General features: G+C 38.3%; 1 protein-coding gene across 5 annotated transcripts in view; it reads left to right on the plus strand.

Moving 5' to 3' along the window:
• LOC127632555 (arf-GAP with SH3 domain, ANK repeat and PH domain-containing protein 1-like) overlaps positions 1-22,863 on the plus strand; it is a 46,139-nt gene that overhangs the window by 10,023 nt on the left and 13,253 nt on the right. For all 5 annotated transcript variants that reach the window (XR_007969119.1, XM_052111192.1, XM_052111193.1 and 2 more), the window contains exons 2-15: positions 3,229-3,301; positions 4,652-4,797; positions 5,112-5,186; positions 5,766-5,815; positions 6,685-6,814; positions 7,642-7,727; positions 8,161-8,236; positions 11,325-11,411; positions 14,505-14,605; positions 14,926-14,995; positions 16,405-16,492; positions 16,768-16,816; positions 19,884-20,047; positions 21,979-22,112. Coding sequence is in view for 4 of the 5 variants with exons in the window: in XM_052111192.1 (XP_051967152.1) it covers positions 3,229-3,301; positions 4,652-4,797; positions 5,112-5,186; positions 5,766-5,815; positions 6,685-6,814; positions 7,642-7,727; positions 8,161-8,236; positions 11,325-11,411; positions 14,505-14,605; positions 14,926-14,995; positions 16,405-16,492; positions 16,768-16,816; positions 19,884-20,047; positions 21,979-22,112 (1,329 nt within the window). In the remaining variant the exon portion in view is untranslated. The remainder of the gene's footprint in view (positions 1-3,228; positions 3,302-4,651; positions 4,798-5,111; positions 5,187-5,765; positions 5,816-6,684; positions 6,815-7,641; positions 7,728-8,160; positions 8,237-11,324; positions 11,412-14,504; positions 14,606-14,925; positions 14,996-16,404; positions 16,493-16,767; positions 16,817-19,883; positions 20,048-21,978; positions 22,113-22,863) is intronic.

Genomic DNA, 22,863 nt, shown 5'->3' on the forward strand with positions numbered 1-22,863 from the left:
AGGCAATAAAATTCTTGAAATTGCCAAAAAACAGAAGATTTCATACAAAGGTGTTCACTAAAGTCATCAAAGACAAAGGCCAACTGGCTCTAACAAGGACAGAAAGAGATGTGGAAGACCAGATACAACTACACAAGAGGATAAGTACATCAGAGTCTCTAGTTTGAGAAATAGATGCCTCACATGTCCTCAGCTGACAGCTTCATTGAATTCTACCCGCTCAACACCAGTTTCATGAACAACAGTAAAGAGAAGACTCAGGGATGCCTTATGGGAAGAAATGCAAAGAAAAAAGACACTTTTGAAACAGAAAAACAAAAAGAAAAGGTTACAGCAGATAATTGGAAAAGAGTGTTATGGATCTTAACCCCATTGAGCTTTTGTGGGATCAGCTAGACTGTAAGGTGCGTGAGAAGTGCCCGACAAGACAGCCACAACTATGACAAGTGCTACAGGAAGTGTGGGGTGAAATGTCACTTGAGTATCTGGACAATCTGACTGCTAGAATGACAAGGATCTACAAAGCTGTCATTGCTGCACGTGGAGGATTATTAGATGAGACCTCTTTGAAGTAGTTTAAGAAAAAATTGTAATTGTAATTTTTCACGTTATTAATGTCCTGACTATACATTATGATCAGTTGAATGTCACTTTTGTGAATAAAAGTACCAATTTCTTCCCATAAGAGCAAAATCTGTACATTATTCCAAACCTTTTGTCACCAGTGTATATAGGGATAACAATTCATATAATAAGTGGGTTATTATTATTGAATCCATGAAATATTAAGGCCTCTCAATATGCAAGGTGCTAATTGTTTGTCCGTTATGCAGCATTAGTCTACCTATTACAATTATTGTTGTAGATAATAGAGTGCTCAGTTTGATCCCCAATGCCAGCTACATGACAACTGATCCCTCTTTCTATCTTTCTGCCTCTTTCTCTCATTATTAACTAGAGAAAACAAATGAATCTGCTTTGCCAAGTATGCTTTGGGGAAATCCTCAGGTTCCAACCAAATACCTTATTTTTTTGTTGTTAATAATGAGCCTTTGGAGCTTCTCCTTTCATAAAAATGTTATTATGTTCAATCACCTGTGGTGAAAAATGAACACATAGTTTAGGGCACTTCTAAATGGGCTGATGGGATATATAAGAAAAATGTTATGGCCCTCTGCAGGATTTAATTCTGCACCCTGAGGAACAAACTGTTTATCCTGAAAAAAAGATAGTGAAAATTGGGACAGACATCCACAGGAAATACTATTTCCCATTAGGGCTGAGCAATAAAAGTGTGATATTCTTGATCAGAGGAACCATTTGGCAGTGATTCCTACATATATTTTTTACTAAAATATTTTAGTTCATGGTAAAGGCTATGCAGAGACTTCCATAAACATTTCTGAGAGATGATGAAAAATGAATGGCTGATTCAGAGTTTTGAGTTGCTCATAGAAATGTAGTTTGAATTGATTGAAAAATCAGTCAAATTTATCAACTAAACACCATTTCTGCTGAAGTTTAAATCAGAGACACTATTAAAACATCTCTGTCTTAACGCTGTCATACTTGCAAGTATGACACAAAATACTGAAACACTCTTAAATAAATATTCCGGGTTCAATACAAGTTAATCGATCAACAGCATTTGTGGCATAATGTTGATAACCACAAAGATTAATTTTGACTCGTCCCTCCTTTTCTTATAAAAAAACAAAATTAAGGTTGCAGTGATGCATTTACAATGGAAGTGAATCATGTGACTGAGCTGTTGATTAGCCACGCCCCCTAATTCCAAACTCCACCCTCCAAAGATAATTTTGAGACCAAAATGAGCAGAAGAGCAACATTGTTCCTGTGGCTGTCAAATTCAACAGTGGCACAATAGCGCCCTCAACTGACAAACATTATGAATCAAAGCCTCAATGATCCGCTTCAAATACAACACTATGAGAACGAGCAAAATGATTGACAGATGAAAAGCGTCAATGTTCGTGGTCCCCGGATACATTTTGCTTGCTGTTTACAAAGTCTAAAACTGTCACAGAGACCGGTGAGGTATCTCATGACACTTATTTCATTAATATCTTTAACGTAGTAGGAACATTTTTTGCATACTTTTCCATAAAAAATGAGCTTACAGCACCTTTAACTTGTATTGAACCCTGAACATTCTTTTAAGGAAACTTTTATGAAAATTTGATAAATCACCCTTATTTTCAGAGACATGTTCCTGATATCAGGTGTGTTGCAGCATTTTGCAGCGGGAACTAGGTAAAGTCTATGTATGCATCCCTGTAATGCAAGACATGCTTCCATATTCTAAAACTGTTGTGGAAGATGAAAATAGCTTTTAAAATGTACCAAATCATTGACAATTTTGTCCCAGCCAAATCATGCATACAGCTGTGATCCACACAAAGTGATGCATCATAGGCTCAGATGGCAGACTGTAAGCAAGTGACTATGAAGCTGTTAATTAATCTTCCTCATTTTCTCTTACTTGTTTGTTTGAAAAGACACAACAATCAAACTTTGTGCTCCAGTTGCTCCAGTGAAGTGACTAAATTGTTTGCATAATGCTTGTAACGCACATTGGTAAATGTTCTGCACTTATATAGTGCTTTTTTACCAAAGCACATTACACCATGTCCCATTCACCCATTCACACACACACTCATACATCAATGACAGCAGAGCTGTCATGCAAGGTGCTAGCGTGCCATTGGGAGCAACTTGGGGTTCAGTGTCTTGCCCAAGGACACTTCGGCATGTGGAGTCATGTGGGTTGGGAATCAAACCGCCAACCCTGCTCTACCACCTGAGCCACTGTGGGAAAATAAATAAACCATGAATACTATTGCTATTTGAAAGAAAATGCCATATTTTAATTAAATATTGCAGGTGTCATTTCTGCAGTGCAGTTTGTGATGCTTTTATAATTTTACAGTCAATTCCCGATTGCCACTTCCAAGTAATTGCTGTTTCTGAAACAGGCAATTTGTATCTGTAACAAGCTTTTTCATGTTCTGTTTGTGTTAAGTAGTGTACCTATGCTTGTATGATTGCCTTGCATGTGTGTTTTTGTGTGTATTTCAGCACAGCTTTCAATTAATCAAAGTGGAATTGCATGAATATATAATCTAAAATAAAATTTATTTTCTTTCTTTCTTTCTTTCTTTCTTTCTTTCTTTCTTTCTTTCTTTCTTTCTTTCTGTCGATCTAAAGGCCTTGGATTCTGACCGTACAGTATTGCAGAAAATGAAGAAAGCTGCCAAAGCAAAGCATATCTCTGGACAAGGTAATTTGCACTTCTTCAGTGGGTTTATTTTGACCATGTTTACTGTAATATGTCCATGCGAGAGTCAGTAGATTAAGATTCAACTTTATGCATATCCCAACTAAGCTGGGCTCAGAGTGCAGGGTCAGCCATGAAACAGCGCCCCTGGAGCAGATAGGGTTAAGGGCCTTGCTCAATGGCCCAACATATTGGCAGTGCTGGGGCTTGAACCCCCGACCTTTCAGTCAGTAACCCAGAGCCTTAACCACTGAGCCTAAATCTATGTTACACAGAGTTGGTTGGCATATGTATTTAAAGGCAATAGTTTTAATGAATGAAGTTACCAACTTAAAAGATACAAATGTTTATTTTACCAAAACTAAACCAAACTAACACTAATGTCAATTTATGATAGTACAGTACTATAATGTCATCAATTTATGATATATGATTCATTTAAAAAATATATTCTTACAATATTTAATCATGCTTTTTTAATCACTTACATAACCAGTAAGCAACTTTTGATGATGTGTGTGTGTGAGTGTGTGTGTACATGTGTGTTAATATAAATGTTCATATCTGCTATAAATGGTTCATTATTTTACCCTCCATGTGCCAACCAATCCAGAAATCAATGTACCAATCATGCCCACTCACACGCCTTTCATAAATGATGTTATCCAGATGGCATTTTAATTTAACACCTTCAAAACTTACATTAAAGGACTGATAATTATTTATAGTTGGTTCTCAAATCTATTTACAAACATTCATATATTTTAAATTTTTTATAACATTTTAGGTGAAATCAAACATTTGGCAGAAAATGCAGACAGGTTGACAGTTTTTAGTTGACTTGACAAAATTAATCTAAATTCATTAAATTCATCTAAATTCAAATAAAGTGGGTGAAGAGAGCAAATATTCAGACGTTACAATTTTGTGACAGCATCCTAATATGACTCTGAATATGATTAACCGCCGGAGCCAACCAATCTTGGTCACCCCTACCTGAAAGCGTTCTTTTTTGGTTTAGATACAAACCTAATGGTGTATAAAGGTGCAATATCCGTCTGCACTATGGCATTGTTTTAGAATTACATTACCAGACTGTAAGCAGCATTTATGCTTGTCCTTTTGATTCTGTGTTCATTCATTAGAGAGATTGACAGTGTAAGCAAAGTATTTCCCGCAGCACATTGGTGAATATGAATGAAGTGGAAGACAAATGCCCCCTCTGAGACTCAAACACATCAATGCCATCAATTTATGACATATGTATCTGAATGTGCATTTAGTAAAATTCCCATATTATCTCAGTTATATTTTATGGCTTCTGCTGAATTTCTCATGGTCATCTCCCCACAGACCACATATCACATTTGGAGTCCTACATCAATTCCATGGAGAAGTTGGCTGTAAATTTCCACAGCAATGGAGAACCGGAAGTGGCCTCTGCCTTTAATAAGTTTGCAGAATTCTCCAAAGAACTGCTGACGCCAACGAAGAACTTGGTGAGGCACATGGAGCAAGAGGAGAGGTTTTTTCTGTCACATTAGCCAGCTTCTGTATTATTCCAAAAAGTGTTTTTAGTTTTAGTCACAGTATGGACTTACAAGATAGGCTTTATCTACAAACCACTCGGCTTCCCCTCCAAAGGTTGTCTCAGTTCACTGTTCACAGTTTCTTTTCCTCACCAGCCATTAAATTGAATTTATAGGAAAAACAGATGTTTGATGTGCTCTTTTGTGCATATGCTTGCATAAACTGTGTTTAAATCGATTTTTGCCTTCTCACAGTTTCTGTTTGAATTTCTCTTTTCTACCAGTTGAAGAGCATGTTGCACAACATCAACTTTTTCCTGGACTCGCTTGTAAAAGGGGATCTGAAAGAGGTCAAAGGTGTAAGTTGAAATCTTGAACACAGTAACAAGTGATTCACATGACAATCTTGTTGTGTTTACTTTGTAAATCACATCATCAGAAAAGAAACAGTGTTTAAATCTGTCTTTGTTTTCATAGCCTTTATAGCTTCCTTACAAACACATTTTGTGAGGTTACCATGATGCTGCATTAGTTGGTTAAACCATAGTACTCTAATATATACCATGGGACTGATCGATTACCATATTAGTATTACACGACTATCAGAAATACTTGATTCTGATTGATCAATCACTGCATTCTGCAGTTAAATATATCTTTGGCTATATTTGGAACTGATTTTCTATATAATTGTACTAGTTTCATATTACATCTCAGTCTCAAATCAATGTTTCATATACATTTGTTTATTTATTTGGGAAGCTGCCTGCATAGGTTTATTACATAGATCATTGACATAAGCAAAGATTTTTAATGTAAGGAGATTTTATTGAGACAAATTACTTCTCATAATTCTTCTGCATCTGTCCTGAGGCTTGTGTTTTATAAGATGACATATGTGTGCCTCCATTTCTTACTCCTTGTTTTCATCTTTTTAGGACCTGAAGAAGTCATTTGACAAGTCGTGGAAAGATTATGAAAATAAATTGTAAGTGTTTTTATAACACTGTATGGTAACACTTTATTTTGATGGCCCCAAGTATATTTTTAACTGACTATAAGTGACTTATCGACTGACTTGCTATAGCTAGTAAACAGTGTTTCAACAAACATTCAGTAGACTTTCAGTAGCCTGTAGATAGATCTCTATTAATGACCTACTTGCATTATTGTTGAGAACATCAGTTCATTAAAAGGTCTTTAATAAAGATCTATATACAGGCTACTGAAAGTCTACTTAATGTTTGTTGAAACACTGTTTACTAGCTATAACAAGCCAGTTGATAAGTCACTTATAGTCAGTTAAATATCTGCTTGGAACCATCAAAGTAGTGTTACCCACTGTATTTATGAAAAGTGCTTATTCTGGAAAATCATTGTCTTTGTTTTTGTCTTTTTCAACCTCCAGATTTTGTTTGATTCATTTGACAAGAAAGATATTGCAAAAGCTTCTCTTTCACGACAGAAAATTGCTTCCATCACACGTCAACCAATTTTAGAAATTGTGTAGCATTAGGTTTCTCAATGCCTCACATGTTACATATGCTCAGTAGCTTTACCATAATTTTTGACCCTGGTTGTCCTCGATCTATACGTCTCATGATCTTCTAACTTTCTGATCCTTGATCAAGAACGAACATCCTTTTTGTGGCCGTATACCACTTCCCGTATGTTTATTGTTGTTTATAATTTCTGTTCTATATTTAATTCTCATTTTCATGAGCAGTTTGCTCCACTTCTCTTACAGTATTTACTTTTGTTTTTACAGTACAGGCCCCAAGTGGTTTTAGTATATATGGTAGTGTATTATTTTGTACAGCATTTTCCACACTCTTATGTGACCCTTGTCCCTTTCAGCACTAAAATTGAGAAGGAGAAGAGGGAGTTGGCTAAACAGTATGGTATGGTGCGCACGGAGGTGAGCGGAGGAGAGATTGCAGAAGAGATGGAGAAAGAGCGCAGGATGTTCCAGCTACAGATGTGTGAAGTAAGATCCGCTCACATTTGTGTAAGCTGCCACAGAGGAACACGACTGATGTTGTGTTAGATTAATGCTGATCTCAGATCAGGTCCCCACAATTGATACAGAATTATCATCCGGTCATTTTGAAATGCAAAAACATAGTTCACCAATACTCCAAATAGCAGATTGGCCTAACGAGGGGCCCAAAGTAGAATTAAGTGCAGTTTGATGTCAAACTTTGTTCAGTAAACCAAAACAATGTTCTCTATCAAGGACTTAATTTTGGTTCAATTAATAAAAGTGGCTTAAGTTGACAATCTTTTGGTGTCCCTTACAAATAGTAATTAAAATTGTTAAAAAAAATTTCTCTGTTCTTAACGATATTTGCGGAGTTAAGACACAGGTTTGATCTGGGTAAAATTAACCATGGTTTTACTACAGTAATATTTGTAGTAAATGCACTCAACCATCATGTTACTATAGTAATATGCTGTTAATATAGTAACCATGTTTTCTGCATATCGCTGCACCATTTTGTGGCCCGTACTGCATAACGCGGCGGCTCATTTCAGCTTAGTCCCGGTTCACCCGATTGCCAGTCTGCCCCTGATCAGCCCCAAAGTGCGTCGGCCCACTGGGAAAATGCCCAGTATACCAGATTACCAATCCAGCCCTGGATAGTACAGCACACTTACTTAATTTTATCCAAAAATGTTCACATTTTAATTGATCAGCATTCATTCCCAACCCTTTCAAAATGCAGTTATAAAGAGGATTTTTTTTTTGAGGAAATCTGAAAACAAACACTCTCCACTAAATGGCCTTTTTTCCTCTCATGTCTTCCCAAACAGTATCTCATCAAAGTAAATGAAATAAAGACCAAGAAAAAAGTAGACCTGCTCCAGAACCTCATCAAACACTATTACTCTCAATGCAAGTAAGTCAACAGATGTCTGTCTTAATCTAAAAGTTTTGAAACTAGCATAATACATTTTCATGATCCCCGTAAACCAAGACAATCAGTTCCCCACAACAGAGCTGTCTAATGGCATGAACTGTGCCACTGCAAAATGAATGAAGTCATCTGTGTGATGGAAAATCTGTGAGTTTGGCAGCACACCTGTGCCTGCTTGGCACCATCTTAGTGTTAAATGCTGCTAAATGTGTGTGTGGTGTGACTGGTTGTCTTGCTTTATAGTTTCTTTTCTACTCCATCCTCGCTTGAGTCTGTCACGCTGTTCTGAGTGTGAATGAATTTGAGAGGGTGAGAAACCGTTAAAAGAGAGAGTGACAGAAGAAGAGAGATGCTGCCTTGAGAATTGATTTTGTTATCTTATGGGACTTTTAATTCAATGGGTTTCTCCTGTCAGTTTCTTTCAGGAGTGTCTGGTTGCAACGGAAAAGCTCAAGCAGTACATTGATGCCCTGACTGGACAGCTGAGTGCTGTAAGTGATAATGTACTTATTTATTGCTCACATAAACATGGCTATTTTGTGTTTCTTTTTATTGCATGGGGCAGGTGACATGCTGTGACTTCAGAGTGAACCATTCTTTAGCAACCTGGTCTCATAGAATCACATAAATTATTGCTAAATTATTTTCACTCACCTTGCCTTCCCAGATGTGTATGAATTTCTTTTTTCTGCAGAACACAAATTATGATTTTTGGAAGAATATTTCAGCTCTGTAGGTCCATACAATGCAAGTGAATGGGTGCCAACATTTTGAAGCTCCAAAAATCACATAAAGTCACCATTAAGGTAATCCATAAGACTCCAGTGTTTTAATCCATGTCTTCAGAAGTGATATGATAGGTGTGGGTGAGAAACAGATCAATATGTAAGTCCTTTTTTGATTGAAAAGTTTCTCCATGTCCAGTAGTGGGTGATATGCATGAAGAATGTAAAAGACGAAAAACACAAGAAGAAGAATGTAAAAGTTAAATTTAAAGTGAAGATTGACTGATTAGGGAGGAGAATTTAAAGTAATAAAGGACTTAAATATTGATCTGTTTCTCAACCATACCTATCATATTGCTTCTGAAGACATGGATTTTACCACTGGAGTCTTATGGATTTCTCTCATTGTATGGACCTACAGAGCTGAAAAATTATTCTAAAAACCTTTATTTTAGTTCAGCAGAAGAAATTAAGTCATACACATCTGGGATGGCATAAGGGTGAGCAAATGATGAGAGAATTTCCAATTTTGGTAAACGATTCCTTTAATACAGTGCAAGCAATTGAACTGTAAGTCAGTGCCTAATAGCCTTGTTTTTATTCATGTCTAAAATCAAACTTACAGTACTTACTATTACATCAGTTTAGCCTAATTATATTATATTGACATGCCATATGTTAATGCAGAATGTTTAGTGAGTATCTGGTGCCCAAGGAAAGGTCACAATGCATAAAAAGGCATTTAAATCCAATAATAATAATAATAATAATAAAAGTCATATTATTTAACAAAGGAGGCCTGTGTTTTATTCTCAAACTCCATTCTGAAAACAATAACGAATAAATAAATAAATCAGCTCTGTGTGTGTGTGTTCATGGGAGGCATGACCATGTGCTGAGAGAGAGATAATCTGTATTCAGATCAGATCTTACTTTGCAGCAATGAAGTTTAGGATGAGAGGATGACAAATTGAGTCCCAAGGTGCGCTCAGTCATTTATTCCCAATGAAATAAATGTACTCCTAAAGAGACTAATTGTAATTTTGAAACACACTGTAAAAAAATCCTATTGTTTTTACAAACAAAAAACAAACTGGCAGCTGTGGTTGCCAGAATAATTATGTAAAAATACAGTAAAAATGTAAACAACTTAACAGAACAACCTGTACATTTATACTTAGATGTTTGCATTTCAAAATGTTTATACATTATTTGATTAAAAATAATGTATAATTTATGTCATTTTTATAAGAGTAAAACTGACTAAAATGAAAGATTCAAAAGCTTCATTAAGTATTGCAGTACATCTAAGTGCATCATGGACTGCATCAGATTTTACAGTTCTTGCTGTGAGATGTTACCCCACTCTTCCACCAACACACTTGCAAGTTCCCAGACATTTCTGGGGGAATGGCCCTAGCGCTCACCCTCCGATCCAACAGGTCCCAGACGTGCTCAATGGGATTGAGATCCGGGCTCTTCGCTGGCCATGGCAGAACACTGACATTCTTGTCTTGCAGGAAATCACACACAGAACGAGCAGTATGGCTGGTGACATTCTCATGCTGGGGGGTCATGTCAGGATGAGTCTGTAGGAAGGGTACCAAATGAGGGAGGAGGATGTCTTCCCTGAAACGCACAGTGTTGGTATTGCCTGCAATGACCGATGATGCTGTGACACACCGCCCCAGACCATGATGGACCCTCCTCCTCCAAATCGATCCCGCTCCAGAGTACAGGCCTCAGTGTAATGCTCATTCCTTCTGACGATAAATGCGAGTCCAACCATCACCCATGGTGAGACAAAACCACGACTCGTCAGTGAAGAGCACTTTTTGCCAGTCCTGTCTGGTCCAGCGAAGGTGGGTTTGTGCCCATAAACGACATTGTTGCCGGTGATGTCTGGTAAGGACCTGCTTTAAAACAGGCTTACCAGCCCTCAGTCCAGCCTCTCTCAGCCCTTTTTCGGGCAGTCACTGATGGAGGGATTGTGCGTTCCTGCTGTAACGTCGGGCAGTTGTTGTTGTTTTTTAAACCCGGTCTTCCACTGCGAGGACGATCAGCTGTCTCCCTGTCTTAGGCATCTCACAGTAGGGACATTGCAATTTATTGCCCTGGCCACATCTGCAGTCCTCATGCCTACATGCAGCTGGCTTAAGGCACATTCACGCAGTTGAGCAGGGACCCTGGGCATCTTTCTTTTGGTGTTTCAGAGTCAGTAGAAAGGTCTCTTTAGTGTCCTTGAATAGTTCAAGTTTTTATAACTGTGACCTTAATTGTCTACTGTCTGTAAGCTGTTAGTGTCTTAACGACCGTTCCACAGATGCATGTTCATTAATTGTTTATGGTTCATTGAACAAGCATGGAAAACATTGTTTAACCCTTTACAATAAAGATCTATAAAGTTATTCGGATTTTTACAAAATTATCTTTAAAATACAATGTCCTGAAAAGTCAGTTTATAACTGACAAAATTTTTTGAAAAATTAACACTGATTAGAAGACGTGTTAAAAGTGTTTAGATGTCAAAAGTTAGCATTGTGTGAGGAACCATGTGAAAAGAAAGTGTTTATGAGCTAATAACATGCCGTTTTCCTTGTGAAAGTAAATCAAGTCGTTGATGTTGCTGTTGATGTAAGTGTATGGACATATTTGTGGTTGATAAAGCAGACCTCTTCTTACAGCTGCAGTGATGTTGTGAATGACAGATAACTTAATGAAAGGGGGCATTGTCTCACCCAAAGCTCAAGTAATCACGGTTAGAAAAACAGGGCTAGTGGATTGTGCACTGAGGAAAGGATGTGTAGGATGCGTTTGGAGATATTTATGAGTGTGTGCGTGTGTGTTTACACAGATCAAACACAAGCAGGATGAGGAGAAGAGACAGCTCTGTTCTCTCAGAGATCAGCTCAAACCAGCTCTTCAGCCTGAATTGAAAGAGGTACAGACAGACACTCTTTTTACATCTCATTCCCACCTCGAATACACACATTTTTCCAGCTTTAGCTCTTATGTAAATTTGCCTCATGCCTGCTTTTCACCTTACGAGTGCCAACTGTTCAGTTTACCAATTAAAAACTGTCTTTTTCAACACTTTCCACTCTTCATATGACCTCATTTTGTATGGTGTGGATTTATTGAAGTCCTATACATCTTACAACGAAGCTTAAATAAATGTACAACACAACTTTCTGTAGGGTTGACCTAAAAGGGATAGTTTACCCAAAAATTTAAATTCTCTCATCATTCACTCACCCTCATGCCATCCCAGATAGGTTTGACTTTATTTCTTCAGCAGAAGACAACCGAAGATTTTTAGAAGAATATCTCAGCTCTGTAGGTCCATACAATGCAAGTGAATGGTGACCAGACCTTTTGTAGCTCAAAGTTATCCATAAGACTACAGTGTTTAAATTCATATCTTCAGAATCTATGTAATAGGTGTGGGCATAAGCGGAAATCGCGGGGGGTCAGGAACCCCCCTTTCTGAGGGTTGTCCCCCCCTAAAATATCATTAAAATATGTGTATTGTAAATAATATAATGAAATGTTCTTAAAATAATTGTTTAAGAAATAAAATACAAATGCAAACGGGGCAACAACAAAAAATCCCTTCAAAAATTGCTCTTGAGAATTGTTATGTTTATTGCAATTTTAAGATTTTTTGGTTAATTAATGTGGCGGGGATCTGGATTGCAGTTTGTTTAACCCACAGTCATGCTCTATTTTTTCCCTATCTTAAGAGGAAACCCACCACTAGTGATTCATTCTAGGAAAATCAATAACATTTAATGTTACTCATTATTTATCAGAGTAATAAATAGATAGTGTTATGGAGGTATTTGTAAGCCCTACTTACATATTTAATAGGATTATGCTAGAGGAGGATCAATTAGTATATATTTCTTTTCTGTCAATAATATAATTGTTTTTTTTAAAAATGACTTAAAACAATTGTGAAGAGAAGATATTAGCATACTTGTTTTCTAAACACTTCACTAACAAACAAAAAAAAAACAGTCCAGGAGTGTAAGTTGAGACTTTTGAATTAGCATGTGATTAACAAGCTGCTCTAATTACTTACAAACACTTGCATGTGAACTGTCCCCTACGTGTTCAACAATGTTTGCACTTTACTTAGTACTCACTACTACATAGTGCGACATTCTCACTTAGAATGTAACTGTTTGCTCCCAATCTGTCAAGCAAAAAATTATGTCCGAGTCTCAAGTTAAAGGAACAGTTCACCCAAACATTAACATTTTGTCATCATTTACTCACCCTTATGTTCATCCAATCACGTATGACCTTCTTTCCTACATGCAACACAAAAGTAGATGTTAGGCAGAATGTTAGCCATTCACTTTTATTGGATGGAAAAAAAATGCATTGAAAGTGAATAGTGACTGAGGCTAACATTCTGCCATCTCGTTTTACTTAGGGTGAACTATCCCTTTAAGATCTGGCAACAGTATCTCTGTCATGCTGTCGATTGCCAATGCAAACCATTGTACAACTTCCATTGTAAGTCCAAAACTGTTAACACTTTTTTTTGTTTGATTTTTACAAATTAAGGTACGAGTTGAAATAATTTTTTGTGGGAATCGACAGCATTTAACCCAGAATATTCCTTTACATTTATACCCTGTGCTTGAATAAAATGTATCTATTTTCATTTCCTGCATGTGTTAACCCTTCTTCAAATGTATGGGCTGCTACTTCCACTTTCTGTTGAATGATGTGATATGTTTGTGATTTACTAGTTAGTTGAGCATGAGTTGTTTAGACTTGAAAGAATAGTTCACCCAAAATGAAAACCCTGTTTATATATATATACTTACCTTCATGTCATTACAAATCTTTTTTTGTGGAACACAAAAAGACCTTACGACCTGACCTGGCCCAAGCGGTACCATAAAATTTTAAGCCGAACCCGAAATCGCCCACCCTCACTCTGACCCTCTGTCAGAAACACTCTGTTTTGGTGCTGCTTCTCCTTTAAGACTTTTTAAAGCGACGTCGCGTTGCAGTGCCTTGAGGCTGTCTACACTGAACGAGCCAAAACAAACATTCTAAACCATTTCTTTGTCTTGTTGGCAGGAGTAACATGAGCGTGTACAGCGGAAAAAATAATGTGGCATCAGTTTACTGGCGGCGTGACAAGGCACGACACGAGGGACGCATCTAGTGTAGACCGCATTATTGATTATAATGGGAGCGATTCGCTTTTGTCGCATAGACAGGGTGTAAGGAGACAAGGCAAGGTATAGTAGGCATTGATGTGTTGTTGTGGAGGCGGTCAGATGCAAATGTCTACCACAGTATGACATCACAATGTGGAGGAAGTAGACAACATGTCGTTTTGGCAGCTTGGTTTCAACAAATGCTCTTTTTGCAGTGAAGAGGAAGTTTTGAGTTCTAAAACTTACAGTGAGTATTTATAGTACAATGATGTCTTATATGTTAAAAGATTAAGGAAAGTTGATTCCTCATGTCATGACCCCTTTCAATTATTACAAATATTTATAATTATAATAATAACTTTATGTTTGTAGGAATTACAAACATAAAGCTAAACCTGAAGTTATATTTGAAAAACGGACCTGAATATTGCCCAAATCCTGATGTTTTTTTGGGGTCCTGATTGTGATCCGTTTCTCACACAATTGCTAACGTATTCTTCAGAAGACTTGGAATGTAGTTTATGTCACATGGTCCACCTTTATGATACTTTCCTGGTGCTTTTGTTTCATTTCGGAGCTTGAAAGCCCCAGTCACCACTCACTTATGAGACAAAAAATGGTAAGGATGTTCTTCAAAAATTCACAATATGTGTTTCACAGAGGAAAGAAAATTATCCATGTTTGGAATATCATGTGGGTGAGTCAATAATTACAGAATCTTAATTTTTGGCTTTAAGCTTTTATGTGCTGCCACCAATATGACATCCAAATTGACATTAAAAATCAGCAAAGGTTTTGGGGTATGTTATTTATACAGTACATGATCTTTCAACCTATGCTTATTTGTGCAGGATTCTCTAAGCAGACAGACAGTGTACAGTTTGCATCAGCTTCAAGGCAACAAGCAATATGGGACTGAGAAATCAGGCTACCTCTACAAGAGGAGCGATGGGTAAATTAATCATGTTGTTTAGCACAATGAATCATATGGTGACGATATTATTGAATAGCTTTTTCTGGACGTCTTGATCTTGGGGCATCCTTCAAACATGACATTTAATCCAAACATTCATTAAGATATCCCTTATAAATTTGTTTGGGAGTGCTCTGTCAGCCTTTCATTACAAATGACTCAAGTGTGATGGGGGATGCTGTAGCTACAGCGAGTTACACCCTGACACAATGATCTGTTTTTGCATTCACTGTGAAGTGCTGTGTTGATCGATGAGAGTATGATGTGTGTGTTTTAGTAAAAACTCTTTTTGCTGATAGGTTGAGGAAGATGTGGCAGAAGAGGAAGTGTAATGTGCAGAACTGCTATCTTACCATCGCTCATGGAACTGTGAGTACACATACAGCTCTCTGTGTAAATTCAGCAGCCACACTGCAAAAAGAGTATTTTTATCTTGTTTTTCATTTAAAATAGGGAAACCGTCTTAAAGGGATAGTTCACCCATAAATGAAAATTATCTCATCATTTACTCACCCTCATGCCATCCCAGATGTGTATGGCTTTCTTTATTTTGCTGAACACAAACAAAGATTTTTAGAAGAATATTTTAACTCTGTATGTGCATACAGTGCTAGTGAATGGTGATCAGACATTTGTAGCTCCAACAATCACATAAAGGAAACATAAAAGTAATCCACAAGATTTACTGTAAGTGGTTTATCCATATCTTCAGAAGGGATATAATAGTTGTGGGTAAGAAAAAGATCAAAATGTATGTCTTTTTTTTATTTATTTTTTTACTCTAAATCTTTACTTTCACATCTGAAAATCACATGTGGTGCCCGTTTAATTTCACTTTCACATCTGAAAGTTTTTATTCTTTTATTTATCTTTTTTTTATGTCATTCATTACAAATGCTGATAGTTTGGTATCATTGTGAATAATTTTTTGAGGCATACAAATGTTTGTAAATATATTAAAAGTTTTTGTGCCTAAGGGGGCTTTCACACTAGCACTTTTGGTTCGAATGACGTCAGAGTTCGGTTCGTTTGGATGATGTGAACGCTGTCTTCCGATCTCGGGTGCGCACCCGCGAACCGTACTCGGGTCCGCTTAAAAAGGTGGTCTGGGGTACGGTTCATGTGAACTCCAGTACGGTTCGCTGCTGATATGAACGCAATCGAACCAAACCGTGGAAGTGAACCGCTATTGATGACGTATAATATGGTCGTCAGTCTCACACGCGTCACTTTCAAAATGAGCGGAAAGGGTTTACTTTGCGTGCGTGCGTGCGTGTGTGTATACACTTACCTTAAAAGCGGGATTGATGCACACGCACACGCACTGCAAGGCAGAGAGATGATTTCTGCTTGCCTTCGCAAAAATTGTCTTCGGCGGACAGCCCGCTGTCTTTTGAACGATTTCAGTATTTTTGCGGCAGACAGATGCAAGTGTGTTTCTGTATCTTGATGTTGAAAACAAAACCAAAGGTTAAAAAAAAGAAGAACAACTTTGAACCGAGCAAGTCTATTCATTGAATTTTGACGCCTTTTCATTTCGCGGTTATCAAGCAACACGATTACGCACCAGCTGCAGCTTGATGACGCAAGCGTACCGCGGTTTGGATACAAATATATAATGTGAACACAGTCCATCGGGGGCAGGGGGGAGGGGTGAGCAATCGAACTCGGGTTCGGAACAGGCAATCGAACCAAGTGTGAGAGCCCCCTTAGTCACATTGGACTTTGGTCTTGGGATCCGTTATTGATGAAGTGTCACTTTTATCTCCTCATCGCAGCCCAATAAAGCACCAGCCAAACTGAACCTGCTCACCTGTCAAGTCAAACCCAGTCTGGATGATAAGAAATGCTTTGACCTCATCTCACGTGAGTAAACCACATTCTCTCTCAGCATAGAGCTTGGTCCAATAAACACTTATATCTCCATGAGATATAATGGCAAAAACCGGGGGCCTATTTAAATTCAGTTTTATTTGTAATGGAGTGTTTGCACGTGGACACAAATTGTTTGTTCCTTTGTTTCTTACCACTTGCATTGTAACAGGATTCAAACCTGCTTTTATCTCTTCTGATTGTTTGCTGATTACAGCTGAAGATGAACAGCAAGTTTTTTTCTTGTGCTTTTTTTCTTTTTCTTTTAGATAATCGTACTTACCATTTTCTGGCTGATGATGAGTCTGATTGTGTGGCGTAAGTATTTCATGGTTATTTTACAGAAATCAAAACTGTTCATATGGCTCTTATTAATGATCGCATGCTAAGGCACTATTACATATACATGTATACATTTGGCAGATGCTTTTATCCAAAGCGACTTACAGAGCCCTTATTATAGGGACAATCCCCCCGGAGCAACCTGGAGTTAAGTGCCTTGCTCTAGGACACAATGGTGGTGGCTGTGGGGATTGAACTGACAACCTTCTGCTTAACAGTTTAGTGCTTTAGCCCACTAAGCCACCACCAATCCCTATCTATTACTATTGCTCACACTAATGGTTATGAATTTAAACAAAACCCTAACCCCTTCGCCATGCAACCCATGCCCACACTGAATGATACATCAAATCGTGTGGCTTGTTGAGGCGAAATGTGCTAATACTTTTCTTAGCAATCTGACTTATTTTCGCATGGCGGACGATTAAAAATCCAAAAGAAAAACAAAGACCTTTTTCAATTGGACCAGTAAACAACCACCCAAAACACCCTAGCAACCATCAAGCAATGTCCTAGTAACCATCTAGCAATGCCATAGCAACCACTTTGAACACCCTAGCAACCATCTAGTAATTCCATAGCAACCACTTTGAACACCCTAGCAACCATCTAGTAATTCCATAGCAACCACTTTGAACACCCTAGCAACCATCTAGTAATTCCATAGCAACCACTTTGAACACCCTAGCAACCATCTAGTAATGCCATCGCAACCATCCAGAACACCACTGTAACCATCTGGCAATGCTATAGAAACCACAAAGAACTACCAAGCAATCATTGAACAATGTATCTTGAGTTCACACAGCTTCTTTGGGATGTTCTAAAGAGCAATTCACTTACTATGCCAGCCATTGATCCACTTAGTTCACTCATGTGACTGTCAGATGAGAAATTGGTCAGATAGGAAATAGCTTGTTTAATAATTTGGGCACACACACACACACACACACACACACACACACACACACACACACACACACACACACACACACACACACACACACACACACACACACACACACACACACACACCATAATCTTTCTCCCTCAGACACACACTATCCAAATTTGACCTTTCAACACTGACAAAGGAACAGTGCCTCTTTTCTTGCAGAAAAAGAGAAATATGTAACATTTCTTCCTCTGATGTGTCTGTCTGTGTGATGATTGAAATATAAGACCACAGCCACTAGTTTATCTTCAGCTAAATGTCAGAGGAGAGAAGTGACTACTGATAGACACATTATACCTTTCCAGAAATGGATCTGAGAGAGGTTATTCACAGTATAATTGGATCATTCCTGTTATGCAGTATCTTTTTTCGTATTATTTTATCATCAAAGCAGTTCCCCAGCTTATGCAGCCAGTATGCTTGCACATTCTCAATTAAACTTGCAATGTCTCTTTTAAAAATTGTATTGACTCTTTTAACTGTGAAGGCGGGATGTCCGTTCCTACAGCCGCCATATTCAGCATTCAATTTTATCCCATTCATATGTATACAAGTGATGTAAACAACATATGATGGGGACAAAATGTATGACTGTCCTGAGCCCTTAAATGTGCAGTAATCTGTCCTGGGTGCACAGGAAGGCAAGGCAGCAGTAGTTGTTTACAAAGTTCCTTTCTCAAGAACTGCCAATGAACTCTAATCTTACCTCTCTCAGAGCAGGACCATTGTACAAGTCACAAGTAACCTTTTTATGCATGACCCTGCCTGGGTGTACTGATGTACACTCACCTAAAGGATTATTAGGAACACCATACTAATACTGTGTTTGACCCCCTTTCGCCTTCAGAACTGCCTTAATTCTACGTGGCATTGATTCAACAAGGTGCTGAAAGCATTCTTTAGAAATGTTGGCCCATATTGATAGGATAGCATCTTGCAGTTGATGGAGATTTGTGGGATGCACATCCAGGGCACGAAGCTCCCGTTCTACCACATCCCAAAGATGCTCTATTGGGTTGAGATCTGGTGACTGTGGGGGCCATTTTAGTACAGTGAACTCATTGTCATGTTCAAGAAACCAATTTGAAATGATTCGAGCTTTGTGACATGGTGCATTATCCTGCTGGAAGTAGCCATCAGAGGATGGGTACATGGTGGCCATAAAGGGATGGACATGGTCAGAAACAATGCTCAGGTAGGCCGTGGCATTTAAGCGATGCCCAATTGGCACTAAGGGGCCTAAAGTGTGCCAAGAAAACATCCCCCACACCATTACACCACCACCACCAGCCTGCACAGTGGTAACAAGGCATGATGGATCCATGTTCTCATTCTGTTTACGCCAAATTCTGACTCTACCATCTGAATGTCTCAACAGAAATCGAGACTCATCAGACCAGGCAACATTTTTCCAGTCTTCAACTGTCCAATTTTGGTGAGCTCTTGCAAATTGTAGCCTCTTTTTCCTATTTGTAGTGGAGATGTAGTACCCGGTGGGGTCTTCTGCTGTTGTAGCCCATCCACCTCAAGGTTGTGCGTGTTGTGGCTTCACAAATGCTTTGCTACATACCTCGGTTGTAACGAGTGGTTATTTCAGGCAAAGTTGCTCTTCTATCAGCTTGAATCAGTCGGCCCATTCTCCTCTGACCTCTAGCATCAACAAGGCATTTTCGCCCACAGGACTGCCGCATACTGGATGTTTTTCCCTTTTCACACCATTCTTTGTAAACCCTAGAAATGGTTGTGCGTGAAAATCCCAGTAACTGAGCAGATTGTGAAATACTCAGACCGGCCCGTCAGGCACCAACAACCATGCCACGCTCAAAATTGCTTAAATCACCTTTCTTTCCCATTCTGACATTCAGTTTGGAGTTCAGGAGATTGTCTTGACCAGGACCACACCCCTAAATGCATTGAAGCAACTGCCATGTGATTGGTAGATTAGATAATTGCATTAATGAGAAATTGAACAGGTGTTCCTAATAATCCTTTAGGTGAGTGTAGATTTCTGCTAGCTTTTCTACAATTGGAAAGTTCTTGTCGCCCTCTAATGTCCACCTTTGTTATTGCACCTTACTGAAAAATCAGGTGGATATCAGTGCTGACCAACAGTAAGCAGGAGGCTTTGAATGCGGCTCTGGATGAGCGGACAACAAGTGGCGAGAACAGTGTAGAGGATCTCACAAGAGCCATCACTGAGGATATCCGTCGCATGCCTGGCAACAATGTTTGCTGTGACTGTGGGGCCCTAGGTATCGCAATATGTTTACACCAATAAAAAAGTACCATAGTATTATCATAGTTTGTTCAGTTTCATCCTTGTTATCTATCTATCTATCTATCTAGCTATCTATCTATCTATCTATCTATCTATCTATCTGTCTGTCTGTCTGTCTGTCAGTCCGTCCGTCCGTCCAGTCCATCCCTCCCTCCCTCCCTCCCTCTCTCCTTCCCTTCATCCATCCATCTCTCTCTCTTTCTCTCCCTCCCTCCATCCATCCATCCATCTCTCTCTTTCTCTCCCTCCCTCCCTCCCTCCCTCTATCCCTCTATCTATCTATCTATCTATCTATCTATCTATCTGTCTGTCTGTCTGTCTGTCTGTCCCTTCCTCCCTCCATCCCTCTCTCCATCCATCCATCCATCTCTCTCTCTTTCTCTCCCTCCCTCCATCCCTCTCCCTCCCTCCATCCATCATCTCTCTTTCTCTCCCTCCCTCCCTCCATCCATCCATCCATCCATCCATCCATCCATCTATCTCTCTGTCCCTCTCTCCCTCCATCCCTCTCTCTCCTTCCCTCCATCCATCCATCTCTCTCTTTCTCTCTCTCCCTCCCTCTCCCTCCCTCCATCCATCCATCCCTCTCTCGTTCTCTCCCTCCCTCCCTCCATCCATCCATCCATCTCTCTCTCTTTCTCTCCCTCTCTCCCTCCCTCCCTCTATCTATCTATCTATCTATCTATCTATCTATCTATCTATCTATCTATCTATCTCTCTCTCTCTCTCTCTCTCTCTCTCCATCTCTCCATCTCTCTTTCTCTCCATCTATCTAACTATCTATCTATCTATCTCCCTCCCTCTCTCTCTATCTCTTTCTCTCCATCCATCCATCCATCCATCTATCTATCTATCTATCTATCTATCTATCCACCAAAATACTTTTTTGCAATGGTAACATTATGAACTTTCCCAGACATTCTCTCTGACATTTAATCATGCGCAGGAAATTAATTATAGACATTAAAAATTACAATTTCACTAATTAAAATGCTAATTTGTGACATCTGTCATTTGGTTATCACTGTAGTGGCAATGGTAATTTCAGATATCTGTAATGTGATAGTAACTGATTTGAAAAGTGATTTAAAGTTATAGTTATTTATTTATTTTATTTTTAGTACGTAGCTGATGTGTGAAATTGGTATTTCAACTAGTAAGAAATAAATTCTAAATATCTGTAATTACATTTTCAACAGGAGTGAATGACAGATGAAAATGCAGCTACAGATAATCTATCAGTAAATGTTTTTTACTTTTGTTAAAATTCCAATTGTTATATAAAGAATGGGTATTTCTGTGAGTAAAGATGTAAATTTTTATATCAAGAATTGACGTTTTTACCTGTGCAAACCTAATGACTGATTTTAAGAATTAGCATTATTCATTAGTAGTAATTAGTGAAAAATGAATTGTAGATATTTACAATTTTGTTCACGTGATTAAATGTTGAAAAGGGTTGCAATATGCATAAACATTTTTTATTTCTAACAATAAAATTTGACCAAAACTTGTTTTTAAGTGAAGTTTAATTACATTAAAACCCAGTGAGTGTAGTAGGATTTATAGGTGTGAAAAGCACCATGACAGTGTGCTCGTGAATAATATCACTGAGATGAGACCAGGAACAGTTTAAAACAGTCTAACAATATAATAACATTTATGAGGCCCCATATTGGTTTTTAATTTTAAGATGTAGCTAACTGCGGTTCCCACATGATATTATATTTGCTGTGTAAACGAATAATGCTTGACTGACAATTACATAAGGGGTGTAAATAGGCAATCTAGCATGTCAGGCAATATATTCTTCATAATAAACATTAGTTTACCTTAGACTGCTCTCAAGATGTCATAATAATAAAATGTGTTTTCTCTGCGCTCTTATCTTTTTACTGCCCTCAGATCCGACTTGGATTTCCATAAACCTGGGAATCCTGACGTGTATTGAGTGCTCAGGGATTCATCGGAAGATGGGTGTTCACTATTCACGTATTCAGTCACTTTCTCTGGACAAACTCGCCACTTCGGAGTTGCTGGTAAGGTTTTACAGAATTCACCAAGCATCGGCGCCACTTTTGCATGCAGAATTTCCACAAAAACCTGCATCTTTTACACTGACCACCAGTAATCCAATTTACAGAGACCGGCATGTCTATCTTTCCTCTGTGGAGCACCAAAGTAGAAGTGTAGTTGAATGTCCGAGCTGCTCTCTCCCACACACTAAAAGTGGATGGGGACCAGAGGCTGTCAAACTACAAAAATAAAAATAAAAAAACACCATAAAGAATAATTGAAGTAGTCCATGTGACCTGTGTACTATATTCTAAGCATTCTGAAGCCACGTGATAACTTTTTGTGTGTCATTGCACAATGAAAATCATGCTTGACAGCGTGTGGTTACCATTCACTTTTTTTATACTATATGGAAAAAGCAGCTTGGACATTCTGCTATAAATAACTTCTTTTGAGTTTCAAGATAAAAAGTCAAATTACATTTTCATTTTTGGTAAACTATTCTTTAAAAAAGCCGATTCAGGTGTCAGGAACCCAGTGGTGGAGTTATACTACACAGTCCCATCAAAGTATGCCTGATCATTGTAATGTACTGCATCCTCCACAAGATCGGAAATTGGGTTCTGTATGGATTTTTTTGGCCATGTTTGCACTGTTACCTGATTTGAATAATTCCTTTTAGTAAATCTGGTACTAAAACAATGCAGACAGGACACGCAAATAAATGATGCTACCAGCGGATGCAATTCATTCTTGAATTCCCCCTCGCTGATT

The sequence above is a fragment of the Xyrauchen texanus genome, chromosome 39 (assembly GCF_025860055.1).
Source record: "Xyrauchen texanus isolate HMW12.3.18 chromosome 39, RBS_HiC_50CHRs, whole genome shotgun sequence".
In the NCBI taxonomy this organism is placed as follows: Eukaryota; Metazoa; Chordata; class Actinopteri; order Cypriniformes; family Catostomidae; genus Xyrauchen; species Xyrauchen texanus.